Source organism: Urocampus carinirostris, chromosome 11, assembly GCF_059441175.1.
Source record: "Urocampus carinirostris isolate Australia breed hairy pipefish chromosome 11, RoL_Ucar_1.0, whole genome shotgun sequence".
Classification (NCBI taxonomy): Eukaryota; Metazoa; Chordata; class Actinopteri; order Syngnathiformes; family Syngnathidae; genus Urocampus; species Urocampus carinirostris.
The window spans coordinates 20615433-20639449 of NC_142359.1; the positions used below are offsets into that span (position 1 = coordinate 20615433).

The following is a 24017-nucleotide window of genomic DNA, read 5'->3' on the forward strand; positions in this document are numbered from 1 at the left end:
GGGCTGTGTTTTTTTTCAGGTGCTCTTAGCGGGCTACCTGGTGCCCGTGGCCACCACATCAGAGACCCCCACACAATACAGCAAAATCTAGAGGTCAAATAATACAGACCGTTCCTTTAACATAAGTGCTGCAAATTATGGATTCAATTGTTACTGATTTATTGGTTTATTTTCATATTCTTTCTTCCATCCATCCATTATCTGCACCGCTTAACCTCAGTAGAGTCGCGGGGGTGCTGGAGCCCATCCCAGCCATCTTCGGGCAGTGGGCAGGGGACATCCTGAACTGCCAGCCAGTCGCAAGGCACACAGACAACGCTCGTTCATACCTAGGGCCAATTAACCGAACATGCATGTTTTTTGGAATGTGGGAGGAAACCGGAGTGCCTGGAGGAAACCCACCAAGGCACGGGAAGAACATGCAAACTCCACACGGGAAGGCCGCAGTAGCAGGACTTGAACCCTGTGAACCTCCGCACCGTGGGGCTGCACTCTATCCACCCATCCGCCGTGCTGCCCATATTCATTTTTATGTTTTTTATTTTTCGATTTATTTTGTGTAGCAAATTAATAAAAAAAAGTTATTTGAGAACAGAGGAATGTTTTTATTAGAGTTTTCCTTGTGAAAGAACGATTTGTCCCAACCTCACCTAGACCCTAACGCCCGCGGCCCCTTAGTAAATTGAGTTTGAGACTCCTGACTTTGTGTTTTCGTCATGCCTCAATACGACTATATATTCTTATCCTTTCTACCTTTCCTTTTCTCCACAACATGTACACCCTCCAGCTCTTTTATCCTCTGCTCCTGGTAGCAAAAAAAAAAAAAAAGTCAATAGAAAGCATTTTTATCATGTGACTTTTTTGTTTGTTTTTAAAGCTCACTTTCTCATCATTGGCAGACATGAGTGAGTCCAACAACGTCTTCATTTCAGACATCTCGGCATCTGGCGGGAACATAAAGGCCCATGAGGAACTTGTTTTGAATATAAACACACAAAGAGACATCCGCAGCTACTATTTCATTTTTGTGTGATTTGTGTTGGATAAAAGCCGTCAGGCTCATCACTGCATTTTGTGTGAAAAGATTCCTAAACGCAACCTCAAAGATATTAACAATTTTAAAAAAATGTTTCAAAGGCAAATAAATACACTGATGAATTGAGGATTAAAAAGAAAAAGTCTGGTAGCCTCGTAGTGAACTTTGAAGGATTAGCTAACAAGTAATTGGCGTGACCGGGACTAAAGAGAAGGAATCCATCAAATATTCATTGGCGTCGCTCTTTACGCATCATCCCTTTCCCATTTACTCTTCTATCTTGGAATTTGATTATGTGGACTTTATTTTGTTTTGTTATACCTTTCTAGGGAGCTTATCAGAATGGACTGATGCTAATCATCATAGCAATGCTGCTTTTTATATTTCTTTACCTCTTGTGACTTCTATTGATGCTTCTCAGTATTAATGGGACAGTGTGTATTTTTTGGCGCATCCTAGCAGTAAAGATAACTTTATTAATTCAAAAATAACCCAAATCAATTTAAAAAAAAAAAAGATGAACTATTGTATAAACGTGCTTTTTAAAAAAATACTCATTGGTCAAGAAATAAGCACTTATCTGAGACACCGACAGCCTCACTAAAAAGGGAGCTGACACATTGTTCGCCATCTTGCTGCTAAGGTTATGAAATTAAAAAGGGCTGTGCACAGAAATTAGAAGTAAAAGGGTGCTTTTTGGTTACTTTGAGACTCTGTAGTTTGTGTCTTCTAAATTCCACATTCTAGCACTCATTTTCAGTGGCACTACACCGTACAGTGAAGTCTAGTTATCAAATAATGTACACTGTCCCTAAAGCAGCATTGTCAACTGAGTTTGGTTCTGGGGCCCCTAAATTCAATCTTTCTGTTCCGAGTCAGGCCGGATCAGTAAGAAGATGTCTATTTTTAGCCTGTTTTTTCATTACTATAATTTATCATTCAGCCTACTTTAGTAACGTACCTTGTATATCATAATCATGGATGACAAAGGACCTTTTCTAAACACAACACATTTAAGAGCCACAATTGATGCAATGCGTATTGTACAGTGTAATAGTTTCAGAACAATTTTCTTCTACATGTAATTAAGAATCTAGTATCAGTAAGAGTGGGACCAGCGGCGACCAGATGAAGGTGCTGTATCTGAAGCAGTTTAGGATGTTTGACCTGCTACTGGTAAACGTAGAAACCAGTACTATCCATTTCATCTGAGGGAGCAAATCACTTCCCAAAAGATGAGCCTGGAGTGGGATAGGCACTGCCAGGCTGTAATTGCCCAAAGCACACCACAGGAAGTGGTGCCCCTACGACCATGGTGGTTAAGGGATGTGTGAAACGCGAGGCCTGCACAAGATGCTGTATTGCCCAATTAGCTCAAAGTATTGTACTGAACTTCCTGCCTTTTACAAACAAATCCCAGTGGAAGAGTAACGTAATTTCTGTCAATTCTACTCATAGATACCTACAAACACTACCGCTTACGCGTTGGAGTACCGTTTTCCTCCACAAATGCCTACCGATTTTTGAAAACCTATTGCTTTTTCCAAATTCAAATAATGAACAAAAAATCTTGACTAATATTCTAGCCAACTGCTATTTTATTTAGAAGCCAAACTTTGTGTGAATAAACCACTGCAATGATTGCATCAAATTTCTGTTTCGGTAAAAGTTTGCCACTCGCAGTTAAAAACAAGCACATGTTATTGCTTTTTAATATTTGAGACGGATTGTGTTTCGTGTGAAAATAGAGCGTGGGATAAAATCTACCACCTAATGTTAAAAGGTTGTCATGTATGCACTCATTTCACCCTTGTGTTTTATTGCGATTTAATTGGTGGAATGTAAACATGATATAACCTCTCACCTCTCTCTCCGACCCCCGACGCCCCCAATCTGGTCTCATCCTTCAACCTCTTAAGTTCCGCCTCTCGCTCAGCCAACTCCCGCTGCAGGAGTTGCAACTCTTCCTGCAGACCAACAAATCCAAATCAAACAAACTGTGTTGCCTGAGCTCTCATTCAAATTTGATCAGATTGCGGCGTTAAGGTGAACAGTAATCCCTCGCTATATTGCGGTTTCCTTTTCGATTGTGTTCTGCATTCTGATTGGTTAAACAGTAGCCCCGCTCCTTTTCTGATTGCGTCTGCCTGTGCGTCAATAACGTTGCAGTCCAAGTTGTGCAAGTAGGTAAAACCTATCATCTGAATTGAAGTGGATAGTTTTGAAAGGTTCAGAATTAATGTTTAATTCATTTTTAATAAGGCCTACCAAACAAAACTGTCAAAAACATAATGATAATATATCACACAAATAACACAGGTGCATAATTCCCTTTCTTGGCCCAATTTAAGATTTTTGCCTAAATTAAGTTTCCAGAGATATCTGCGTTATCCTTCACAAGTGCCCATATGTGTCATACGAACAATAAACAGTGAAATAAGTAGCAAGGTTATTTTTAAACTGATAATTTGACTGTAGAGAATTTGTTTTAAAAATGTTTATAAAGTAAATTACTTTTATTTGTCGTTTGGAATCTTCTTTCTTTGCCACATCTTTGTTGCCCACATGATGGCGACAAAATATCACCTGAAGTAAAATACAGTATTGCAATAGAGTTGCAAAATTATTTTTATCATTATAATTTCACAGTACAGAAGTTATTTAAAAATAAACGTGTATAAAGTACAGTTCTTTTATTTGCTAAAGAAATGCTTGAGCCTGTAAAGTGGGTTTGTTCTTTGGGTTTAATGTATCCTAGAGTATTTAATAAATGTAGATTTCTTCTCTAGCGGAACAATTCCCGCAAAAAACAAGGGATTACTGTAAAGGTGTCTGGTGCCAGAGGTGGAAGCACTTACAACCAAAGTGGAAAATGTAGGAGAAAGCAGTGAGGTGGAAGCACCTGGCTTAGAAGGCCACAAAAAAGAGGAGCAAGAAGAGGAGGATGAGCAGCTCAAACCTTGAGCTCAGCTCCTGTCGTCCATTTTGCAGGCTTGACATGACGTTAATAGCAGGAAAAGAAGTTTAAACTGATGAACGTAAAATGCTGACCGTTAAGACGGGGTCAGACTCTGACTACCGTCAAACGGTATCGAATTAAAACATTTGGAGTCACCGTGTGGGTGCAGGAGGTCAAGAAGCTCACCATGCAAGCTTTGGTTTTTCTGTCGCACTGTAAACGTTCACTCTCGATTTCTGCCACACGCAAGCGCAGCTCACTAACTTCCTGGTACGAGACCTGCAGAGGAAGAAGAGTGATTTTCCCGGACGTGAAAAAAAATGTTTGGCCGGGGTGGGGGTTAAAGTTGGATGTTTAGGCAGGAAACAGCTGCTGGGGCAGCACACGGGCCAGCCAGGGGTTCTTTTTTGTCACATAATCCCAGAGAGCAATGGATCTCAGCAACACTTAAAAACAATGACCGGGATGCTGGCCACAAGGACACAAGAGTGGACGGAGCTGCTGAAAAATGGGTGCTTTTCACAGGCTGAGATGGGCTCAAGGGTTGGGCGATACTTTTGGTTTTGATCTAATCCAAGTAAATCTCGGGTAGTATTGACAAATACTTATCAAATACTTTTTGTTTGGAAATATCATTATAATTGAATAATTGATACTCCTGGGTTAGATTGATATCCAAATGCTTCATTTTTATCAAATAACTGCAATACAAAAGTCGAAAGTATAAAAAGTATAAAACTGTAAGTATTTCTGCTACAGCTGTTTCAAAACAAAAGCCAATAGTCAAACGAAAATAGCATTTTCCTTACCTTGAAAACTCAACATTAAAATTCAAGCATTTTCAAGGATTTCAAGCACCCATACGAACACTGTGGTCTACATATTTGGTTACAGCTCGTTCCACTCAGTATGGTGAGATTTTTTTCATGTGTTTACGTAAATTTGTGGTGTTGCCACAGTAGTAAACCACTTTTTTCATCTTTAACTTCTGATATGGGGGAATGGGAGTCAAGTGAGTTGGTTTCCGGCGACGATCTGGCTGCTCACCCTGTTGCCGTCTCCTCTGCCTGGCAGGCAGGATACAGCATGCAATAGAGTGGCCAGGTAAGGGAAGGGGATAAAAGTTCTGATGTCTGTCACTCACTCATAAGAAGATTTGGAGAGAGGGGGTTGCACTAAAGCTAATTGTATCGATCCAATCCAAGTACCGTATTTTCATGACCAGGGAGCAGACCTTTGGAAAGGGCGCAGTCTCTGTAACTGTTTTTCCCCCTGTATTTGACAAAACAGAAGGTGCACTGCAAGGTAGAGCGCCCTCTACTGCAGCAGAGCAGCGTTAAAACAACACAGAAAAGCATAAAGGGAGCTTATTTAAAAACAACGGAAGCAAAACTGAGTTTTGTTGTGATTTATTTGAATATTGATGACAAAAGGATACAACAACATTTTTAAAAAGTGCTGCAAAACAGTTTGGCACTCACATTTTTATCGGGAGTCAATATCCAACAAAACGGTCTAAATCCTCATCCTCCTTTTTTGGCAATGACAGCTGCGCTAAATATTAATTAAAATGTCCACGTTCTTTACTGTCAGAGTCACCTTCTGAGTCATTTCCCGTGCCGCGCAGATACTCAGAAATGATGCCGGCCTTTGAAAAAGACCAGCAATAGTCCCGTTGGAAATGTTAGCGTAATTTGACAACCCCTTCGCAAATTGTGGAGTAACCCGCACAGTGCTGCCTTCCACTGTTGGTGAAACTGTGCCATCCTTTGGTTAACCATCGTTCCTACGCTCTTGTGAAACAGAAGCACTGAGATGGACCTCCTTGGAAATGTTCCATTTTCATATCTTCTGCTAGCGTTGCTGCTTTAAGCAGAATGGTGACCGTCGAAATGCTTCTCCCATTGGTTCTTTGCTCTACAATCTGCTCAAGTTTTTGTGCAAAAACTCAGCTCCTTCATCTTTAGTTGTTGGAGTTTATTTTTGATCTTTCTCCACTTGCAAATCATCGATTCATCAATCTTGAACTCTCCCGGCTTCTTGGTTCCCATGCTCTTCCGCGTAGGTGATGAGCAACAGTTGTAATTGTACTTCGTAGGCGTGTCTCTTTGACATGTTTAAAACAAGTTCCACATATTTCACGTGCTTGTTTTTTGAATATACACGCCCACACCTCCCTCTTTTGCGTTGATGACAACACCTCTCCCTTTCGAGGTGACGCCCACTTCACTCTTTAACAGCTTCATACAGTCCTCAACTACGTCCGCCGCCTCACATGACTTATGGGCGCACCCGCACCTAAGGGCTCGGCGCACATTTTGAAGAAAATCTAAGACTTATTTTCAAGAAAATATGGTACTTGCTTGGTATCAATAATCCACCCATCTTTAAAAGCAGGGTTAATTGGGATTGAGAATCAACTTTTCTTGTTGAAGGGAGAAGTAAGTTAGATTCCCATTCCACTTATGGCATACCTCGTTGTCACTGTGATCCCTCTCCCCAGTACTCAGCTTCAGCTTCAGACCTGACACTTCAGTCATAAGCTCCAGCTTCTGAGTCTCAAGCGCCGAGCGGGTAAGCAGCTCCTGTGAGTTACATGCCAATGTTATGCTGGATTAGTTTACAGTATATGCTGCTTGATTCATACCTTTTGCAGCAGCTCTTCCGTGGCACAGAGCTTCTCCTGATGACGTTCAAGGCAGTTATCCAGGTCCCGTATCTTCTCTCCTTGCACCTCTACCTGGTCTGTTAGGACGTTGACCTACACGCCAGGATTTTTTATCATACATCTTAAATAGTAGCTCAAGTGCAAAAAGTTTTTTTCCACCTTCACTGCAAAACAATTCCTGGCAGACTGATTTTCTCATTTAAATTGAATGTTTTCTTATTTAACTTATTTAAAACTTAAAAATGTATAGTTAAAACAACATTCAAGAGTATATTTCAAGTAATGTCATTATTTAGTAAAAAAAAAGTATTTACAATATTATTTTCCCAAATAAAATAAGAAACGTAATAGACAGAATTGGCTCAATTGGCAGATAGCAGAATATTTTGCAAATTTTACTTAAATTATCTTTATTAGTTGACTGGGAAAAAAAGATTAAATGATATATTAAAATAACAAAAATATTGCCTCCAATAATCAAAATAATTGGCCAATGCGACGCTTGCACTGGAAACACTTTGATTTAAAAAAATAAATGAATAAAAAAAAAAAAAAACAGTGAGGAACACTGTTTTAGCATATTGAAAAACAAAACTACATAGACAGAATCTTGTTGACTGACCTGAAGGATGAGACACTCTTTGTCACCTTCCAGTCGTGTCAGACGCTTCTGGTGGACATCATCAGAACCGTGACCATTTGTCTGCAACAAAAAAATCATGACCATCAGGGGTGGGCAAACTTTTTGAGACACCGGCCACATTGGCAACATTTGGCAAAATGGCATTTTTTTTGCACTTTCCATTCAGGCAAAAATAAAAATGGCAGAAACATGGAAATAAGTATTTCATGCTACAAATAGTCACTTTTTACAGTAGTATTTCTCTTCACAATAGGAATTAGGTTAAATGACAGTGAGTAGATGCAGACATATATCTGACAAAAAAAAAAACCTTCATACTATGTACAGTTTGTTAGTTTTGCCCAGTTTAAGTTATAGCGTAGAGTTTTGGGAAAAGACATATAGAAGCAATATAGAATAGCGTATTCAACAACAGCTAGAGTTGAATTGTGCATGATGGTGGGTACAAAGAACATACAAACTGTTTCTGAAATCAAACCCGTTAAAACTTGAAGTTAAACTTAAATCAATATTATTAGTATTAAAACAAGCAAGTATAGACACCCAACAAGCATTTAACAGTTTTTTTTACAGAGCACTAAGGAGAATATATAGCTCCAAGTTTCAAGATTCTCAAAATTGAAAAGTCATTGCGCCCCTCGAAAAGGAATTTATTTATGGAATAATTTAGATGATGACATTAAAGGTCGGGTTTAGAATTTGGAAGTTTTCTACCGGCTGATGCCATCTTCTGACTTGAGTCATCATTTCATCCTCTGTCAAGCTCCTTTTGTGGCGTGTGCAAGTACGTGCATTTCCTAAATCCGCTTGAATTAACTCTTCTTTTTGACAAAATCTTTTAGGGGTTAGAACTGTATTTGAAACAGTCCTTTTCTTATTTTTCACCATTTTCATGCTACACTTACAAAAAAAATGCAAGGATGAGCAATAAATCATTCCCCTTCTTTATTTCTAATTTTCCTTTTGTTAGTGGTTGATATTATTTTGTGTTCTACCTAAATAAAAAGCCACATAAATATAAAGACGAACAAATGTAGTCTAGTTGGCATTGGGTGAAATTCTTGTGCCTTTAAAAGCATTTTGGTTTTGAAACTTCAACAAGCCATTCTAAATCTTTAGCTTGCTCAAAAACGTGTAAACCACCTTACAAGAAGATTTGGCCAATTGTATATATTTGCGGAAAAAGTGACATAGGATATGTGAAAGTCACGATTCCTTATGTTATTTAAGTTTAAAATAAGTCGCAAAAAGAAAAGTCCTGGAGTTGGAGTGACGTAAATCATGTGACGTGAGTCTGCATTTCTGCTTCTATAGTTATTTGTCTTAATGCCATTAGCAGTTGTTCAAAAGAAACGCAGCAAATTTTGCCCGATGGAAACTATTCCTTGCCTTGTCTGGAAGCCCCATCAGTCACTCAGTACTTAAAAGCACTGAGAAAACGAAGCCAAGAGGAGGAGCCGCCAGGCTTCCTCAGCCTGCTTAGCATCTCCACTGAGTAGTTTGGACATCTGGGTCAGGCTCTGGATACCATCTAGATAAGCTAAAGGCATGTACCGTTCGTCCCTGAAGCCACTCGGCCAGACCCTCGGCGGTGGAGTCCGGGATCTGGCAGCGCAGGTTGTCCCGTTCTTCGTTGTCCATGAGTTCCAGAGCTGCCCGAAGGTCCTCCAACAGGTGGAGGACACGAAGGCCGCCCAGAAAAGGAGATGTGGGCGACTGGCAGTCGAACAGACCATTGGAGTAGTCCATAGCCTTAGAGCCTGACACAACAAGGAGTCATGGATTGGGAAATGGGGCATTGAAAAGTATTTAGCCAGAAGTCAGAAGTTTGAAGAAAATCACATGAAGATAAGAAGTGTAAAAATGAATGGGGTGAGCTTCCCCAGGTCACAACTCTTACACACAGTGTGTACACACTCATCCGTTCCCTTAGTCTGTAGCTTTAACTATAAGCTTCAGGCATTATGGATTTTTATTTTCATCTCTGTATATGAAGAAAAAAAATTATGACCATACATCAGGGGTGGGCACATGTTCTGAATCACAAGCCGCACTGGCAAAGTTTGGCAAAAGGGTATTATTTGCACATTCCATTCATGCAAAAATGAAAATAACAGAAACATGGAAAGTCAAGTCAAATTTATTTGTATAGCCCTTAATCACAAGATGTCTCAAAGGAGACAATATGAATAAACAAACAAAGTGATTTACAAGTAGATGTTACATATTTTTTCGTCTATAAAAAATTATTCAATCAAATTGGTTTTGAACAGCTCAAAATCAAAGCAAGGTAATAAATTATGTCTCATTTTCAAATACTCCATTTGATAATATGCATTGGAAAACTCCAAATAAAATACGGCTAGATCAGAATTTTTCTTTCCTTTTTAAATCTGATTGATATCTTGCTATATTAAAATAAAAACACGAGAAAAATAGCCAGTGAAGAAAAAGGTGGTAAGTTATTTTAATGTTAGAGACCTAGTACCTTTTTTATTGAATATTGCAGAGTTATGAAATACATGTTATCGTTATATTTCTAAAATTTTTATGTGGGGGGCCGAAGAAAAAGCCTGCCGAAATGCATGTGGTCCAAGGGCCGTAGTTTGCACACCACTTCCATAAATGCTAAGACAGTTGTGGTGAAGGAAAATATTTGAGTCCCTTATGTGATCCTGGTTCCATTTGGAAAGTTTCATGGAAAAAAAAAGGATAGCCTCCACTTATAGGTGCCAAAGCTTGAATAATCATTAGCATTCGTCACACGGTTGACAATGGAAACTTATTTTTTGTTGGCAAGGAAACTATCCTGTATTAAGAGCAAGAGCGTTATTTCTAAGCCAACTTTTAGAGGAGCTCACATTACATAGCAGGTAGTAGTGGAATGAGGGGTCGGGGTATGAGGGGGCTGGGATACGTTCCCATTTCCCAGAATGCTTTCCAGATGTGCACCCTGCCCCGATTTCCTACCTGCGATGATCCCGTCCATTTGCTCCAAGGCAGCAGCCAACATCTCGCTGGCGTCAGACATCATTTTCTCCTCCAATCACCTGGCAGGCATGAAAGAGTCTCGTGGGGAAAAGGCAAAAAAATAGTAAAGCCATTCAGAGCATAGAACATTTGTGTTTGCAGCAGGCCGGACCAATACAATTAAAATAAAATGTGCATGTACATCTGAGTGGCCATTCATTACAATTAATTGTTGACTTGCAACACCGCAGCAGAGCATCGACATTTGAAAGGACTTCTCTCACCCTGACCATGGTCTGGTAAGCGCTACAGGTCCCTTAAAACATGGACTAACAGTCTCAAAAACAGTTTTTACCCGAAGGCCATCACCCCCCTAAATTTGAGCAAGACTGTGAAAGATTTATATTTTGCAACTTATCCTGGAAATTATGTTGCTGCCAAATGTTATTGCACTTCTTTTCATTGCACTATTTTGAGATGCTTTTTCATTGCAATAGTATTACAACTTGGGCCAATTTCTTAGCACTATATTTTAAATATTTTGTACTGTTTATCCTGACAGTCTTTATCAACTGCAAGCAAAGTGAGGGTGTTGATGTTTTTTATCTCAAAGTATGGACATCTCTTTGTCTGTCTGCCCAATAAAAGGGGGAAGGAATTTAGATATAACCACCATCTTACACAGGCAGTCAGGTAGGTTACCCCAGCTATGAAAAATGCCCCAAAAACTGAATCCGCACTTTTGGTTTTGTTGACTCCAGAAACACATTCCCCTCTTCCAGGGCCTGAGCAATATTCAATTTAAACACAATGTCTCCTTTCCAGAAAGACATTCCACTCTCCTAGACCAGAATGACATTGAATATAAACACCACATTTTACAGGCAAGGCAGTCAGGTGGGTTACCCGAGATGTAAAAACTGCCCCAAAAAGCTGATTCAGCATTTTTGGTTTCGCTGACTGAGCAGCTTTTCCAAAAAGACATACTAGTCTCTCAGGCCAGAACACATTTGACCAGGATCACATTCTTTCATAAGGAATCAGGTAGTGGTCTATGTGGTCTGCATTTTTATAGTGCTTTTCAAGTCAATGAAGACCTCCCAAAGCTCTTTACATGGTGCTTCACACTTTTCCTTTTTACACACTAAGTAACTAATAGCAGCGTCAGCCATGCAAGGCAACTACCTGCATTAGGGATTCAGTGTCTTGCCAAAGTACAGTTCAACATACAACTCGGAGGAGCCGGGAATCGAACCTGCGACCTAAAGACGAGCGCTTTACCTCCTGAGCCAATGCCGCCCCAAGGTAGGTCACTCTAGAGCAGACGTGGGCACTGTGGTCTCTTTAAATTTTATTACGTGTTTACCCTAAAATGCCATGTCAAATCTCATTTCAATCATTGCTCATTCCATTTTTATCAATGACAATAAAGACAATTCAATTCAATACACAAGGCCAGCACCAGCTCCATTAGAATACAGTGGTGGGCTTCCACATTGGTCCTTGTGCTTGGTATTGCTTGAAGAATAAAGACGCTATTCTCGGCTAAGCGGTTCTCTCATCATTCCAGCGTTTCTGACTGACGTCTAGTATGCAAGCTGCTAATCAATTAGCATTTTTTAGAGAACGACTAACATAAGGACAATTGTTGTCCTTGTTCACTTTTGGGGGCGGTGGTTGCATGTAGGCTTACATTATTTTGTGTGATGTTCGAAAAAGACACACACAAAAAAAAATACTCCCAAGAAAGTGAACTTTTTGACTGCTAACATAAAATTCCCCAAAGATACTTTTTCTTTCCCAGCAGGTATTTCCTCAGCATCACGGAAAGCACCTAGTCACAGCGGGGGGGAAAGGTCTGTTTGGTCAGCTGCTAGCCCTCGAGCTACACATACAACCAGAGAAAAAGAAAGCTTTTTTCAATTGAAAATATATATTTTTAAAATGTATCTAAGAGCAGGAATTTGCTTAAAAGATGACCATTATCTCTTCAGATGCATGCATATAATCATGCCATTTTCATGAGCATGCAACATCAGTTGTGGGACAAATATCAGAATGTGTGCAAGATCCGCATTAAGAGTCTCAGGACTCTTATTGGTGTCTGACTCAACCCTCTAAGGCACGCTAAATGCTCACATGCCCTGTCTTATTGAACTAAATAATAAACTCATGTTGACATTTGTCATGCAATCATATATCATACCAGCACATTATAACACTTTTACAGAAAAAAATATTGCTTTTAACTGGTCTAGCGAGGGTTGATAGCACACAGTGAGCCTCCTCCACCCGCCCTGCGCACATTCCTGAGTAGGTTCATGCTCTTAAACTCCTAAAATTGCCTGGTACCGACATCCCAGCAGAGTTTGTTGATCTTCACGTCCTCAGCCTTTCACACCAACTGACAAAATAACCCCTCCTGACTCAAAAGACAGGCCCAATGCATCAAAATCCAAGAATGAAACATAGATATCAATTCAAATGCCATTACTTGAATGTAGAGCTGCAAAAATGTGTTCGACGTTACCAACAAAAATCAGTAATAGAAATATTTGACGAGGAATTTTATTGTTGGCTTTTGTTGCCAGACACAATTTTTCAACAGAGTGAGGCATCTCAACATGAATATAATCTATGCCGAGAGACGCTCATTTGCAATAGCATCTCTGTCTCGAGTGGCAACATACAAAAATGACAGCTTCATCATCAGTTACGTTTACCAAAACTTCTGACGGTTGGGAGCATTTTAGCATGGATACGGCGATTAAAAAAACTAATTTCAAAGTTTGCAAAGCAGATCTTGCCTATCATGCTAGTACCTCTGTGATGCACAAATCCTTAAAAGGAATGATAAAAGACCACTTTTTTTTTCAATTAGGCACATAATGTGTTGTGTTTTTCCTCACAATTATGCAGATGGTACAAAAGATTCGACATGCCAGGGGACTCTAGAAATTCACTCTCAAATTTGACCGATTTAGGTCATATCCTCTACAGCTGTGACATCACCGGATGAAAACAAGACTCTTAACAACGGCTGGTATCGTTGAAGACACACGTCCAAAACAGACGGCGATTCCATACCGCTCATTTCTGTTCGTAGGAATTGGAACGTTGCTTACTATGTCACGGAAGGACTTGAGACGTTTTTGTCCGAGTTGCAAGCTTATATTTCCAAAAGCTGCGTGAGGTCAGTTTACCTGCCCCTGCTACAGTGTTTGTTGCCATTTTGCCTTCTTCATTTTTAGGTAGGCAGTTGAGGCTTTTCCTTTATGTTCTAGTGTTTCTCGTTTTGGCTCCCTGATAGCCTGGCTGCTTACTGCATGTTTTCGGTCTGCCAGCCACACGTTTTACTGCCAATCGGTCGGGTTAGCCCTCTTAAGCAGCCGGCTAGCTTGTCGTGATCATTTGCTTTCTTTCCGGCTGGGTTTGTGTTTCTTGCTGTCGCTGTTTTTTTGTTCTTTGTTCCCTGGTAGCCAGGCTTTGTACTGCACATTTTCGGTTGGCCAGCCTCACGTTTCCCCCTGATCTGTTGCAGTCAGACCTCTTTAGCAGCTGGTTAGCCTACCGGGCCGTTTGGTTTATTATCATTAGCAACACAATAAAATCAACTTCATGCTAAATTTATGAAAATTTAACAATTATCTGATGATTGAACTAATCATTTCAATAGTCGGTGAATAGTCAACTACTATAATAGTAGTTAGTTTAAGCCCTACTTAAATGTAATTATTCATCACGTTAAATTTGCCATGGTTTGGGTATTTTAAAGAGCCTTTGTAGATTTTTGAGTGCATCATTTTAGTTGAAAAGTTGACTTAAATGTAATTATTCATCACGTTAAATTTGCCATGGTTTGGGTATTTTAAAGAGCCGTAGTAGATTTTTGAGTGCTTCATTTTAGTTGAAAAGTTGAAGTCAAGTTAGACATTATTCGTTAAGAACTATCTTCACCACCTTTATGTTTGACGTGCTAGTATTTAAAAACAATTGTTTATAACCTGAGTTACACAAAAGCAAACTCAGTCTAAACAAACTGCAAGACCAGGTCAAATACAAAATGACTGCTACCAGATGGGGGACATGTCTGAAATTGGGGGCAGGGAGACATTGATATCAACCAGCATCGAGTTGTCTGACTTTGGAACGTACATATTTCCACATACATTAATGAACAAGTCCAGCTGTGAAACAGATGTCTCAAGCAACAGGCTTTTGTGGATTTCAAGTTGATTAACTAACTCCTTGGTGTCCCTCGTGATTAATTATTATACATGAGGTCCCTGCCAAGTCTCCTCCAAATGTATTTCTTGTGAGGAAATTGAAAGATTGCACAAAACACAGTGTAGAGATGAAAACAGAAGCACTACAATCAAAATTTTCTTTTGTGGGTTATGTTATGAAATGAAATGAAATGATCTGCATTTATATAGCGCTTTTCAAGTCAACGACTTCCCAAAGCGCTTTGCATTGTGCTTCACATTTCCCCATAGCGGCCGTGATCTGTGCAGCTATGTAAGGCGCTAACCTGCTTATTGGGGGTTCAGTGTCTTACCCAAGGACACGTCGACATGTTACAGAAACATACATGCTACTTATGTAAAAGAATGTTGGCAAAATCAATATTTTTATTTTCGTAACAATTTAATGTTTTCTTTACTGCTAGGAGGTGCTCAAAAATACAAGCTGCCCCTTTAAATCAGGGGTGTTGAAGTCAAACAGATGGAGGGGCCAAATAAAAAAAATTGCTTCATGCTAAGGGCTACTGTACTGATCGAATGTTGAAAAATGTTAAAATGATGCATAAAGTCTAGTCTAGTGAACCGAAGTGAACCTTTTCAAAATATAAACACATTTATTGGGTTGGTTAGTTATCGCTTAACCACTAGGGTCATAGGGGGAACCAATTCCTGTGAGGTCTTGGGCAAGTGCAGCCTGGTGGCGCCTGTTCCTCTCGAAGCCAACAAATGTTTCTGCCCGGTCTCAAACCAGGAACCTTTCGCGTGTTAGGCAATGTGCTAACCAACGGATATACCAAAACAAAAATATCACATATTTCAATAAAATCACATAATAAAGCAATATTTTCTTATCTCTCTATAAGTAATCTTTCATGGTACAAAAGGCAAAATCCTTGATTTTAAAATAAAGACACGAATATTAAAAATCAATGAAGGTTCTATTATTCAGGCACCATCAGTGGTTTTTAGTTTCTATTTTAGGAAAATTGCAAGGGTGAAATAACAGAAAATACAGTGAAAACAAACGCACAACCATTCTAGATGTATAATACAATAATGCATCAAGATCATCTCAGGGGCTGAATCAAACATTCTCATGGGCCACATCCGGTCTGCGGGCTTTGACTTCTACATATGTGATTTAAAGAATACTTAAGTCTTTCCATACAAAATACTAAAAAATGAGTAGCACTATTGACGTTATCAGTGGTATTATGCAATCGTCAAGGGAAATGATTTAGTGCTTAGGTGTCATTTTTAAGGACATGGCTTTCACACTGGAAATTGTAATCACTCCAGTTAGGAAAAACACATAAGCCATTCTCGGCTCATGGGATGTACCAGGCCCGCCAACGGATTCAATCCGTCCCGTGGGATGATGCCGAGAGAAGCATAAGAAAAAAATGAGCCACTTCGCAAACCAGCAGCTTTAAACGTGTCCACTGGATGTCGTCAAAGCCACACACCACTACAAACCAACCGCTGTAGCTTTGTATGCAGACTACCGTTTATCAAACATCTGAGCAGATACTCATCCTGTCTTTTTTAAAAATAGTCAAGTCAAGTCATTTTTATTTGTATAGCCCTTAATCCCAAGAAGTCTCAAAGGGCTGCACATAACACAGACTACTACACCATCCCCTGATCCAAAACCTACATGAGGGCAAGGAAAAACCCAAAACCTCAGCACGAGGAAAACAAGAAACCATGAGGAGGGGCCTCACATGATGTAATCCCCTTTCCAGGATGACCAGGGTGCAATATATTTAGCATTGGGTAACAGTACACAAACATAATGAACATCAATAAAAGAGAACAATGGGTAATATGTTGAAATTTGTCCAGTAAGTGCATGACAGCAACAACACCATAAATAGAAGTCTTTGTTTAAGGCAATGCTGTTGCACTTGCCTGGAGTTTGTAACCCATTTTCTTTTGTGTACACCCATAAAAAAAGTTATTTTATTGCGCTCAAGGCCAAAATTCTAGTGTATAAAACTGTATCAAATGACAATGACCAAACTGCACGACTAGATATGCCGTTTTTGAGCAAAAACGCCTTATATAAAAATTTCTGTCCAGTGGCTTGTTTACGCAAAATCTGGTACATCAAACCAAAAGTTGACTGTTTAACATACCAACAAGGATTTAAATAAATAATGCGACCAATTTTCTGAATTCAACAACGAAAAAAAAAGGCCTGATCACCAAGGGAAATGAAATAACATTATACATTATACTTTTTAAACACCCACACACAACGAACAAATTTAGCTTAACACGTTTTAACTGCTCGCGTAATCATCGTCTTCATTGTCCTTATCTTTCTCATCCTCATCTTCCTATTCCAGCTACATTTCCAGTCCATATATGCTTTTATTTTTAAAAATCTATTTTACTTATTTTAAACCTAATCTGATTAAATACTCCCTTTAAAAACAAATATACAATGAAACAACTTGAGCAGGTTAATGCACATTATAAAAAAGGGATTGGCTTATGTTCTTTGTATTAAGTATTGTTAAAGTATTCGATTAAAACATCTCCGTCGACATATAAAAAAAAATCAAATACAGCTATCAGTATTTTTCTTTTTCCAGCCCGGTCCCTGTGCGAATATTTTCAAAACAATGCGACCCACGACACAAAAACCTTTGCTCTCCCCCTTGCAATAGAGTTTAGGATTTGAAGCTGTCAGTGAACTTGTGGACGTCACATGGCCTTTCTTGACACTCTAATTCCAGTGGACTTTAAGTCATCCTTCCTTCTGGTGATGACATTGTCAGATTGTGGACATGAACGACACACATAGAGGAAATGTTTTTTTTTCTTTCCTTTCACAAACCCATCTTTGTGTCCTGTAGGCTCACATGGTGCGAGCTCCAAAACACACTACTCTCACTTTGACTTTCTCCATATGGAACGTGTGTGGGGAGGGAAAGAGACAAAAAAAAACAAAAGGAATCAGGAGCATAACACACAATCTTCTCATCCTAGCTGTGTCTGTCACGACTCGCCAGATCGCTGAAATGCTTCTGCCTCATAGGGATGGAACCATAAAAGGGATTGAAGGGACCCCTTAGGAAAAGCCTGGCGAGGGCAAGCCAGGAAGCGCTTCCTGACACATTGAGGAGAAAACTGTTCTCCAAATTAATGATGGATAAACTAACATCCACGTCAGAAAAACAGGCTTTTATTGCAGTCACAGGATGCCAATCATTACAAATAACATTAAGACCATAAATGCATTAAAACAAAAACTTGTAAACAACTAAATTAGTTTGATGGCAGCAGTTCTAAGAATGCATTTGCTGGCAAATGCCTAAAGAATCATATTAGATATATCTCAACTCAAAGGCTGGGCTTCATAAATGTTTTCAGCATGCGAGTCATTTACAAAATCCACATGCCAAAGTCAAGGCCTGTGGGCCAAATCCAACCTGCAAGAAGGTTTTCTACAGACGATGACCTTGATTCACTTTTGTATTATACACCAACAATTGTTGTATTTTCTTTAAATAGTGTGTTACATCTATGTGAAGAACGTGTTGTTTTTGGTCAATAGATGTTTGCACTTTATCATATTTCAACCCAAATATATTTTAAAAAATTGTTTAAGTTTCCGGAGTAATAGAAAAATAGAAAATAAAAGTAAATTTGGCTATATTTAGCTAAAATAGAATATAACAGCTAATGCTTACTAGTATAGGGTATCCCCCTTTGCCTGTTAAAAATTCAGGAATACTGACACAGCCATTGTATATTTTGCATTATTTATCTGATCATTTTGGAATACATGGTATTTTTTCAGTAGGTTCAATTGGGATCGCTAGACTACATCAAAATTAGAAAACGATTTCAATATTCCATCATTCCGGCCCTCAGCTTGGGGGGGCTCCTGGTCCATTTGGTTTTGACACACCCAACTCAGACCGTAGTGCTTTTCTCCACTAGCAATGGGCAAAGTCAATTCAAGGCTGATTATGCAGCTTAGGCAGGACAAAACAGAGATCATTCATGAAATTCAAGTCAAGTCACATTTATTTCTTCTGTCCAAAATTCTTCAACAATCCTGACTAGATGATTCAGTGTCCTCAGTGCCTATAGGTAGAAATGGATTAACTCCAACAATTCCATCCTTGAAAAAGTTTCCATCCAAGAAACTGACGACAAATATCATACATGCAGTAGTAACCCTATACGTGTGTTGCACTTTGTCAACACATGATGCACCTTACTTTAAAATAGTCATAAAAATGATGTAGATTACTGGATAAGAGTGTATGCAGACTACTTTAAAACAAATACATTCACTTAAAACGAGGGACATCAAAAAGAGGCTTTAGCGCTCCCTAGTAGCTACCTGACACTTAGGTTCGGGTAGGGTTACTTTAACTTGATTACTTTCAATTACCTTTGGATTACTCCAATACCAAATATGCTAATAAAAGACAAAGGAAACTAAATACGAATAAAATGATGACTCACAACACGTGGTAAGCTTTCTCTCCTGGCTTTGATCGCTTTGATCTCCGGCAAAACGAACATAAAATGTGACAAACAAAATGAAAATAAATCCAAACAGCTTGCCAACATCATTTTTGCCGTTCCATGTATTCCGTTACTCCCCAAGCCTGCAGAAAATTTAGTCATTTTATTCATATTTAGTTTCTTTTGTCTTTTACTAGCATATTTGGTATTGGAGTAATCCAAAAGTAATTGAAAGAAATCAAGTTAAAGTAACCCTACCCTACCCTGCAAGTGACACTTTTTCAAAAATGGTTGATGATGGAAAAAAGGATGCGCCTTCTGTAGGTGGAAAAACATGACCAAACATTTAAGTTTTCCAAGGATTTATATATATTTATAATCAGTATGTTTTTAATTTTTTACAGCTCCCAATTTTTTGAAGGGCTCCGAATTTGGCTTTTTCAACATCTTGGGTTACCAACCCCTTCTTTAGAACATGGGAAAAGGCTAATAAGTCTCAATATTATGTAAATAATGACTTGCTGTAGTGCAGTTAGTTTATTTATAGATTGTGCTTAGTTAATTGTTTGTTTGTTATTCTGTCTGTATGTTAGTTGTTTGTTGTGTAAGTCCGACAGTTCTCGGAGTTTCGGTGTAATAGAGTTGTGACCGCAATTTACCGGTAACGCACCGTTAAACTACGACATAAAATTGATTTAAATAAATTGTATGAACTTACCAGTTTGGAAAACGTGAAGTCCTCGGAGGGGACACCTCTCAGCGTTAATTCATTTCGCACCGGGACTTTTTTCTCTTCTCCTTAAACTTTTGTCTGGGCGCTTACTTGACTGGGCGACACTGTCAAGCTTGACAATCAAACCAAGTATAGCAAGGAAGTTTAGGACATTTCCTTCAAAATAAAGCCAGATATGGCTTTGTATTTCGAAAAAAAAAATACCGCTTCCGCGTCGATTTAAAACATGACATTTCTTATTTGTATTATTTAATTATGGTGCCAGATAAAAAAAAATCAATTAAGTTGTATGAAATGAATAAACTTTGAATAGAAAGTTGCACCCATTTAGTTCACCAGCAGATGGCGTAAGTGACAATTTTAAGAAGACGTGCAACTCCTCACATAGAAAAAAGCAGCGGTGGGCGACTATTAATTAAGCCAATCATGGACGCCAACATTTTCATTAATTAATGAATATACATTAAGATTTCTACATGTTACGGTGATTTGTGTATGTTTTTAAACAGATTAGTTCCATCATTTTGGTTTTGAAATGCAATAAAAGCAAACTAATATATTCAGTCCCTGTTAAAGCACAAACTTTTAGGTTTAGTTATGGTGTATAAGATTGGTACTTCTACGTAGGAATGTCTCTACATACGAAAGTTTCAGGTTACGAAGTACCTGAACGGGAAAATAATGCACCTAGTTGCCTCTAGTTACAAAGTCAAAAGTACATTCGCAGATCCGAGAGTTTCCGGAACAATAGACAGTGAAAGTGCACCCCCTAGTGATGCTTTTCATTAACTGCCCCGCATCAACAAACTGACTATCGCTTAAAATCTCCCTGGCATCCAGTGCACATGGGGGCTTCAAACATGCTTTTCGTGTCACCGTCACAGTTCCAAGTTCACAGACGAGAAGGAGAATGGTTTCCCCGCAATGCACAGCCATCATTCAATTAGGCAAAATTACAGACATTTCAGCAAAATTCCATGAAGTCGCGGAATTTATGGAAAGGAATCACTCCGAAAAAGTAATGGCAAGTCAGGCTTTTGCTAGGTTTGCCTTGCACATTTCCGATGGATTGTCAAAAGCTTGCAAAAGCAGATGTCATTGGATTAGCTTTTCAATAAATGGAGGCAAAAAGTTAAATGAATAATTTCGTTATTTCTTTATCCTTTGTTTTTTTTACATTATATGCCTCTCGTTTTATGTTTACTGTGCGGTAAACTAATTTTACATAAAATTATGTTCAAATTGCGTCTCTACATACGAGGTTTTCAGGGTACCAAGCTACTCCCAGAACGAATTGAATTCGCACGTACAGCATAGGTACCACTGTGCTGTAGTTGTAGTTTTTTAAAGTAATTTTGTAGTATCATTCTAGCATTTATATAATAGTATTTTTGTAGTATTTCCATATTATATTTAAAGAGTATGTCGTATTGTTGTAGTATTTCTGTTGTAATAGTTCTCTGGTAGTATTTTGTTAATATAGTATTACTGCAGTGTTTTTTTAGTATTTATGTAGAATTTTTGTTGCGTAACAGTAGTTTTATTTTTGTAATATTTTTGTAGCATTTCCAAAGTAGTATTTCTGTTGTAGTACTGCTGTAGTAGTATTTTTGTGTTAGTAGTTGTCATGATCACTCATTACACTCACCAGTGCCCGCTCATTTGGCGCCAGCTGCTGCTGGTTACCTGATTGGCTCTTCGTCCTATTTGAGCTTAGTCCTTTCACTCACCTGTTGTCAGTCCGTCAGCGAACCTCTGTTTTCACAAGGCAAGCATTTTTAACTCCCGTCGGTCCCGTATTTGTCACCTGTTTTCCACTCGTCCGTTCCTGATTTCCCCTTTTGTCTCCTGCTACGACCCGTTTTTTGACCCTGACCACGTTTTGATCTCCCGCCCCGGCTGTAGTTTTATATTTGTAGTATTTCTGTTGTAATATTTATGTAGTAGTATTTTAGTATTTTAGTATTACTGTAGTGGTAATTTTGTAGTATATCTGTGGATTATTTTTGTTGTAGACACACAAAGAGACAGTGGGGATGAAGTTATCACCCCCAAAAAACACATTTTTTAACGAGTAGTCCTTTATTAACTATTGCCTGTATACATATTGTCATTAGGTTTTGACAATTTTTGTCCGGCAGGCCGGATGAAAAAGCCCTGGTTTTAAGTATATAACTTCCTCGTCCTCGCCTAAGAAATAAAATTCTAAAATATTTTACCACAATTATATCACTGAAACTACATAGGGGTTATAATATTTGTACTGGTATTGGTTCTGGATTCCTAACACATGTAATTTTGCAGCCAAATACATCTAGCGTTGTTAAGCAGTGGGCCAGTGGCCATGATAACGTTGCTGGTTGGAGGTAAAAGTCTAGACAGTAGAGATATTCAATTCCTTACTTGTTACATATATTTTTGTGGAGGTGAAAATGATTATAGCTGCTGTAATGCATGTTGGAAAACCCATACTGCACAACAGAAAATAATAAAATATAAATAAATGAACACCTCACTAATTTACATATTTCCGTCGGTTCTGTGAATGTACAGTCACTTCATCACCATCATTAGTTTTATCGTCATCATCATTGCTGTCTCCATACATTTCAAGCATACCATATAACAAGAGTATCCATTTTAATAACAATACTTCTCATTCATGCTGGTGGTGACAACTGACTGTTTTGTGGCATGTGTTGTCCATCATACAAGGTATCTTTGTACCTGCTGCTAGAGGGGGAACGCCTCCAGGCAGCAGGACCTCCCAATGCTAAGTGTCTTGATCTGTGCATTAAAAAGACAAGACATGGGAGCTTGAGCCAGATACCTCCAGCATCAAAACTCCCACTTGTCTGCCCTAACTATGAGTTGTGCAGTACATGTCTGTTTTGTGTTCTTATTAAAAGTCATTTCTATGTGATTGTATCACCATTTATTTAGTTTTGGTTTTCATCACAAACATATTAATTCACTTCATTGTTTTGTTTATAAATATAAACCTGGATTGCAATTAATTTGCATAGTATAATAGTGACAGCAATATAACAACAATAACAACTTTCAACAATAAGAATAGTCATATAGTTGATAAAAACAACTCATCATCTGCACCACTTATCTTCATTAGGGCCGCGGGGGTGCTGGAGCCCATCCCAGCTATCCTCGGGCAGTGGGCAGGGGACACCCTGATCTGGTTTCTGGCCAGTCGCAGGGCACACAGAGACAGACGACTCACTCGGTCATTCACACTTAGGGACAATTTGGACTGGCCAATTAACCTGACATGCATGTTTTTGGAATGTGGGAGGAAACCGGAGTGCTCGGAGGAAACCCATGCAAGCACGGGGAGAACATGCAAACTCCACACCTGGAGGCTGTGGTGGCTGAAGTTGAACCCTGAACTTTTGCACCGTGGGGCTGTATTCCTAAAAATCTTTGCAATTTTATGAGTTTATTATTGATCCTTTTTTACATCTGCTGCAGCAGTAGCTTAAGTAAATGTTTTGTCGCGCTAAAATGGTTCTTAAGGGTTGGATTAATTCAGACGTTGCACCATTGAAGGCCGAGGTTTGAAATACAAAGCCAGTAATAGGAGTTGACCAACACTGACAGTGCCTTGCTTTGCCTTGCTAAAATAATTTTTAAAAACGCTATCTCCGTCGTGTAGTAGTTCATGAGTATTTGAAATCATACAGTATATTTCCAATCAAGATGTGTTATTGCAATTGTTGCGGTTATTGACTTCAATTGTATTATATTGTATTGTATTGTGATTTATTGTAATGTATTGTATTGTAATTTATTGAAGTGTTTTGTGTTGTATTCAGTGACATGGAGTCGTTCAAGCCAGGTGAGGCTGTGTCTCACATATCATCATGAAAATACATTTACCAACAGTACTGTTTTATGTGTTAGACTCCCCTATTGGGTCCGGCTTATTGCCAGATACGGGATATGCATAGTCCTAAAATTATGGTATTAAAAAAGTAACAATAATGACCGTTACAACCCCAGTGATAATACATTGCTTTAAAGGAACAGTGTGTAATATTTTGTGCCTCTTAGTGGTAAAAATAACTTTCATTCAGTAAAAAAAATTGATTTGAATACTAGGCAAACATACATGAACTGTCATACCAATGTTAATTATTTTGAAAATTCACAGGTCGAGAAATTTGTACTTCTTTTACACAGTGAAATCCCTCCTAGTAGTTGCAGCTATGTTTGTCTGGCGTCATTGTGCTTGCTGTGGCACTGGTTTTAGACAACA

General features: G+C 38.8%; 1 protein-coding gene across 2 annotated transcripts in view; it reads right to left on the reverse strand.

The window, feature by feature from the left end:
• Positions 1–19870, reverse strand: part of LOC148356740 (liprin-beta-1-like) — a 31314-nt gene extending 11444 nt beyond the window's left edge. Inside the window, exons 1-11 of one of the 2 annotated variants that reach the window (XM_088347422.1) lie at positions 19730–19870; positions 10277–10356; positions 8861–9066; positions 7286–7366; positions 6643–6756; positions 6470–6580; positions 4152–4274; positions 3996–4028; positions 2901–3003; positions 883–944; positions 754–805 (exon numbers count right to left, since the gene is read on the reverse strand). In XM_088347422.1, the coding sequence (XP_088203548.1) occupies positions 754–805; positions 883–944; positions 2901–3003; positions 3996–4028; positions 4152–4274; positions 6470–6580; positions 6643–6756; positions 7286–7366; positions 8861–9066; positions 10277–10340 (949 nt within the window). In that variant the 5' untranslated portion in view covers positions 10341–10356; positions 19730–19870. The remainder of the gene's footprint in view (positions 1–753; positions 806–882; positions 945–2900; positions 3004–3995; positions 4029–4151; positions 4275–6469; positions 6581–6642; positions 6757–7285; positions 7367–8860; positions 9067–10276; positions 10357–19729) is intronic. The other variant, XM_088347423.1, reaches the window with a different exon arrangement.
• Between the last annotated feature and the right edge of the window lie 4147 nt (positions 19871–24017).